This window comes from Castanea sativa, chromosome 5 (assembly GCF_040712315.1).
Source record: "Castanea sativa cultivar Marrone di Chiusa Pesio chromosome 5, ASM4071231v1".
Classification (NCBI taxonomy): domain Eukaryota; kingdom Viridiplantae; phylum Streptophyta; class Magnoliopsida; order Fagales; family Fagaceae; genus Castanea; species Castanea sativa.
In genome coordinates this window covers 67772420-67778712 of record NC_134017.1, presented here as the reverse complement: position 1 = coordinate 67778712, position 6293 = coordinate 67772420, and the positions used below count along the sequence as shown (strand labels likewise).

The 6293-nt window shown below is 35.9% G+C and overlaps 1 protein-coding gene across 1 annotated transcript; it reads left to right on the top strand.

The window, feature by feature from the left end:
- LOC142636984 (uncharacterized) lies at positions 1 to 4660 on the top strand. Its single transcript, XM_075811279.1, has 6 exons — positions 1 to 617; positions 1290 to 1952; positions 2143 to 2592; positions 3453 to 3625; positions 3774 to 3957; positions 4419 to 4660. The coding sequence occupies exons 1-6, from the start codon at positions 213 to 215 to the stop codon at positions 4509 to 4511; spliced, it is 1968 nt and encodes a 655-aa protein (XP_075667394.1). The 5' UTR covers positions 1 to 212; the 3' UTR covers positions 4512 to 4660.
- Positions 4661 to 6293: the final 1633 nt, after the last annotated feature.

The following is a 6293-nucleotide window of genomic DNA, read 5'->3' as shown; positions in this document are numbered from 1 at the left end:
AAAACCCAAGACCCAAAACCCTTCCTACTCCAACGTACCACAGCAGTGCTTTCTGCTTTTTAGGGTTTCATATTCATTCATACTATCCTCAAAACCAAAATTTCAGGGTTTTGTCAAATCCTTTGCCACACAATACATTGTTAGGGTTTCGATTCCTTCTCTTCTCAATTCGTTAACTCACGAACAGATTTTTTTTTTTTTTTGAAACAACAATGGCTGACGTGGTGCAATACCAGCTGGAGCGCATGGTGAACGAGCTCGACGATTTCGAGCGGCGCGGGCTCTTCACGCGCCGCGAGATCGCCGAGATCGTCAAGCAGCGCCGCAAGTACGAGTACCGCCTGAAACGGCCTAGCCCGCTCAAGCAGGACTACCTGGCTTACATCGACTACGAGACTCAGCTCGACTTGCTCCGCCGGCTCCGGAAGAAGTCGGTGGCGCGTGAGCTCAAGGCCAAAGGCAACATGAAGATGAAGCAGTACCATTCGGACTTCGCCGGCGTCACCAGGATCGTCGAGATTTTTCGCCTCGCTGTTACGAGGTTTAAAGGCGATATCGATTTGTGGTTCCGGTACCTTGAGTTTTGTAGGCTAAAAAGGAATGGAAGAATGAAAAAGGTGAAGTCTTTTTCTTTTTTTAAATGAAAATTTATTTTTGGCTTTGTTTGGTTACTGAGAAAGTGAAAGAAAAGTGTTGCTTTTGATTGTAAAATGAGAAGGTCAGCTTAAAATTTTGTGTTTTTTTTTTTGTGGTATTTTCTTAGGGAGTAATGTGAACCTAATATAACACTAGTAGAATGGAAGAGAAGAATACACATGTACAATTGGATATATAGATAACTTAATGGTTTTTGGATTAAGGCTTTGTTGTTGTTGTTGTTGTTATTGTAGTAATTGTTCCTTGTGCATTGTTTGGTTGCTAAGAAAAAATTGAGAGGGACATAAAAATGTTTAATTTTTAGCTTTATTTTGCATTTTGTTATTTTAGTGTTAGAGAAGCTCAACAAGGAATCCAATTTGGCAAATGCAAGGGTTTTATGCTCCATTTGGTTGCTGATTGATTGGAGAAGTAGACTGAGATTAGAATACTAATGATATTTAGAGAGGAAAAAAAAGGGGATTTGGAGAGATTTAAATAATTGGCCTATCCAATTAGCTGCAATTAAGTATAACTCTCTGCTTTCGCCTTTCTGATACCATAAGAATAGGATAAGAAATGTTGTCATTGAAATTTTGTCTTTTCAATCACTCCATGTTCTGATGAGATATTCTTCTCATAAACTTGTGCAGGTACTGGCCCAGGTAATTAGGTTCCATCCAAAGGTCCCAGGAGTTTGGATATATGCTGCAGCTTGGGAATTTGACCATAACTTAAATGTCGCGGCTGCCCGTGCTCTCATGCAGAGCGGTTTGAGAGTCTGTCCAACTTCAGAAGACCTGTGGGTTGAGTATCTTCGGATGGAACTTACTTACCTTAATAAGTTAAAGGCCCGGAAGGTTGCACTCGGGGAGGATGAGGGAACTCTTGTCCGTGATAATAGACTTGCTGATGAAAAAGAATGGAGAGAAGAAAACAAGGATTTATTTATGTCCCTTAAAGATGAAGAAGAAAAGAATGATGGAGCAAATGTTGAAAATGAGGGGTTAAAGATGAAAGTTGATTTGTTTCGACAACAAGGTTTGAGCGTTTTAGAAACTATCTATAGTGCAGCAGTCAAAGCTCTCCCTTCTAGTTTTAGCCTGAGAAAGCGGTTGTTTGAGATATTGGAAGCAACAGACCTAGCACATTCTGAAGAAAAGCGTGAGGAGATGCTGAATGACATGAAGAGAGATTTTTCAACAGAACCAGAATATTGGGACTGGCTTGCAAAACTTGAAAGCGTTGATCCTAAAAGTACACTAGGCACAAGTGAACAAGAAATTGTGCTCTCTCAGGTGCAAAAAACAATTCAGGTATAACCTTTGAACTACTGAAATCTTCTACTGGTGTGACTAATTGGTCCTGCATTGTGATAGCTTGACAAACATCTAGATCCTTTCCTTACTAGGAAATTGAAATAGACATACATGCATGTTCCGAATGTAGGCCTGTCTTTTTACTATATAAATCTAACGGTTGGATTTGATGCTTTTCCTTGTATAGGTTTATGAGGAGGCTTTAAATACTGTACCTTCAGCCATGATGTTTAATCTGTATGCAAAGTTTTTGATGGGTGTTATTGCTCCCCCAGAACAAGAAGGCCAAAATTCTTTGCTACCCAGTCATACTGTAAATTATACTTCACATCTTTTGATGGTATATGAGAAGGCTGAAACAATGGGTTACATTACAGAGGACCTTGCTTGCCAACATGTTTCATTATATTTGCAATTGGGACAATTGGATGAAGCTAGGAAACTGGCAGAAAAGGTTTGCAGTGGAAAACTATCAGATTCAGCACAGTTATGGCTATTAAGGGTCTCAATAGAAATTAGATGCATTACGAAGGATTCTTCTTCTCCAAGTAAAGCTGATCTACAATCCATTTTTGAACTTCTAACAAAAGTTCTGCCGAAAGTGTCCGTTTCGAAAGCTGAAAGCTTGTGGCTAATGGTATGTTGTCATTTACCCATATAATTTTCAGTTATCTGCTGTTGCAGTTCAGATGATTATGATCGTCTGTCACAGCATTTGTATCATTGTGTGATTTAATCTTCTGCAATTTGATTGTGGATGCTCAACAAAGGTTTTCGTTGATCTACACTCAATTGTCAGCTACTATAAATATCCTTGAACTGATTATAGAGAGTGGCTTGTCCAAGCTCATGTAGCAGAACTCTCATGAGGCCTCCACCTTCTTATGATGCAGAATAGAGTTGCAAGAAGGGGCAAAAAAGGGAGGGGGTGGGGGTGGGGGGGGGGGTTGGAGGGGGGAATCAAATCATAATCTGGTGTTCACAAAAAGAATCTCTTTAAACCCTCAAAAGAAAATAAAATTCTACTAGGCTCAAATCCATAATCTAGACCAATGGAATTAATCAACATTAATCTGGTGTTTGCACCATCTTAGTCACTTACAATCCTGTTCTCCTTGGTGGTTCTATGCTTTTGAACTACTGTTGGTTCTTAATTTCATATTATGTATAATGCTGAGCACACTTCAATTGAACACAGCTTTAATCCCATTTATATTGTGCTTGGATAAAGAGTAGTGGGAAGCTCAATACATAAAATAACTCCCAAGAATTTAAAAATTCTAAAAAAAAATCAAATTTTAATTTTCAATTTTTTAAGGTAAATATCTTAAATATGAATGGCCTGGGAGCTTTAGTCCTAGTTGAAAACATGTGCCATATGTTTTTGTTGGACTAAATTGAGTTGAATTGGGTCCAATTCATGTATTTATCGTATACACCAAAATAATGTTCTTTGAAAGGTGTTTGGGATCTTCTTGACATTATCTCATATTGCAGGCCCTCAAGTTCTTTGCAAATCAGAAGCGTTTTTTTGACAAGCTGGTAGAGATTTCTCTTGTTTCGTTAGCTAGAGATGGTGGCAGTGAAAATGGATTTTCCCTCTCTTCTGCTATCGTTAATTTTGTTCTTCAAAAGGATGGAGTTCAGCAAGCAAGAGAGATGTATAAACAGTATGTCGCGAGTTTCTGAGTTACCGAGCATTTATTTTATGATTTTTTTCAAATTTTCCACATTCTTTGGTGCATGGATTTAATAATATTACTTCTTGTAGTTGCCCTAACTACAGCTTTCTAAACTTCTATCATGTTTCAATTACAGATTTCTTGCGTTGCCACATCCTGGTCTTGCTATATACAGAGATTGCATTGAATTGGAATCAAATCTTTCATCTGTTGGTGATAAAGATGGCATTGTAAATGCCCGCAAGTTATATGAATCTGCACTTGCTACTTACGGCCAAAATGTGAGCTTGTGGCAAGATTACTATTCAATGGAGGCTAAGGTAAACTTTGCTCTACTTTCTTTGAATGGTGGGATATGCTATTTAATTTTTTGCAGTAGCTAAGACATACCATACAATGAGCCCTAAGGAGTAATTGTGGCTCACCTTGCTCAACATGACCATCCTATATCTGGACCTGTGTAATTTTCATTTCCAAAATCAAAGGTCCAGCATGACCAAAAAAAGAAGGGATTTCATGGTAGGTTTGTTGTTGATTGAAAATTCATGCAGGTCCAGCCCATGAGAGCTCACCTCACCAGCACTTTGTGCTGCTTGTACTCTAGACAAAAGACAAATTCTTGTTGATGCATATCATTTGTTTAATTTTTTTCCCCAACTGTGTTCCTATTGAATGAAACTAATTTATATAATTTTTTTTTAAAAAAAGTATAACCTTAATAAACTTATATTTTTGTAGAATGTACTCATAAGTTTTCTCTTTATTTTCACCATTTTAACAGATGGGAACATCAGAAACAGCAACTGCTGTCCATTGGCGTGCACGGAAGACCCTAAAAGACTCAATTGCGCTCATTGCACCTCTCAATTTATAATTATTTCTGTATATGCATCCAAAACTCAATTTTGACCTCTTCTTCCTTTTTTGAATGTATTTTAAGAGAAACAGATAAATAGGACTACTTATAGTTCATTGTGTAACAACAAAAGTGAGCAAATTTAATTTTCATTTTCGCTCTGTCAAGTGTGTTTGTGTATTCAAATTTAGTTTTCATTCTTGCTGTGTCTAGTGTGTGTGACAGTGCAAGTGTATTCGCCCTTGAAAGCTTCCATGTCTGTGTTGAAAGGGAAGGGTCGAATCCTTCAATTATGTTTAATATTATTGTTTAACTTTGAGCAGACCACATAGTAAAAATTTAATTATTTTTTAGAATTCAATATTTATGAGTAATCAGTTCAACCAATTTAAGATGTACTACAACATCATTGACATTGATTGTTGTGCTTATATGGTCCTTTTTCATCTCAATACAATATTTTTCTTGTGTTCAAGTCAATCTCTCATTCAGAGTTGGTAACACTGCCTATATTAAGCCAGTTAGGTTAGGACCAAATTTTAAAAATGGTTTTGACTAATGTCTGGGGGTGGTTGAAAGAAAGAGTCACTGGTTATATTTCTTGTTTATTTTTTTCCAGTGCTTTGGTTTATATTTTATGGTTGAAAAGGATGGGCTCCATTAGGATTATAGATATTTCTGTTTGGTTTTTATTGCACGTGGTTGGGAGCATTGCATTTGCAGATTCCATAATTAGAAAATTGTGGTAGGATTGCACCATGGAATATGGATCCAGGTCTGTGATGTGTTTCCAGTGCCCTTTTATTTGTTTATAATTATTTGATGATGGTTAGGTTTTCATCTATTTTACTATTTCCTCTTCATTGAGTGAGACAACGTAATGTTAATAGTTTTCATCTGTTTTTGCTAGTCTTAGTGCAACCTTTAATGTTATAATTAACTAGTAAGTTACCCGTGCGATGCACGGATAATGTTGTAATATTTTATATAAGATAGTTTTAGAAAATGTTGTATAATTATTATAGCATAATTGTTATAGAAATTTATTAATAATGAGTTTATCATTAAAAACAACAATTATAAATTGCACACACATATCTATTATAATTATTCAATTGAAGTAATGAGGAAAAAAAAAACTTTGGAGGAATATGATAGAATAAAATTTGATATAAAATGTGTTTTTCTCTTTCTCATTAATTCTAAAACAAAATACACATCTTAAACACTAACAGTTAATCACATCATTTACAAAACTCACAAATCCACAACATCCGACATTAACATAAAAATCATAATTGTCGTTGTTACTCAATATAAAATGCAAGTCCCTCTTCCTTGGTTGTAGCCAACTTATACGGGTTAGGATTAGATGAGACACAATGTTAAAGTTAGGTAGGTGTAGTTGAAAGATTGAAGGAAAATAACATTGTTTTTTGTTTGTGTGTATTTGACGTAGGATGTCATGAAGGGTTATAGTAGGTATATATAAAGGGGTAGAAGTGCAAGAGGTAAAAATAATGAATTAAAATGAAAATTAAAGAGTGTTGTGTATATGTGTAAGGAATGAAAAGTCTTGAAATATTGAACCAAATGATACAAAGAATATTTATTTTTTAATTAGAAAACTCTTGAAACATTGAATCAAATAAAAAAATATATATATTTATGGCACGTTTGGATGGAGGGGGGAAGGAGGGAGAGTGGAGGAGAGTAGAGTAGATTTGGCTAAAAATAAGCTAATTTTGTGCTAAATCTACTCTATTCTACTCTACTCCCCCTCCATTCTCCTCAATTCAA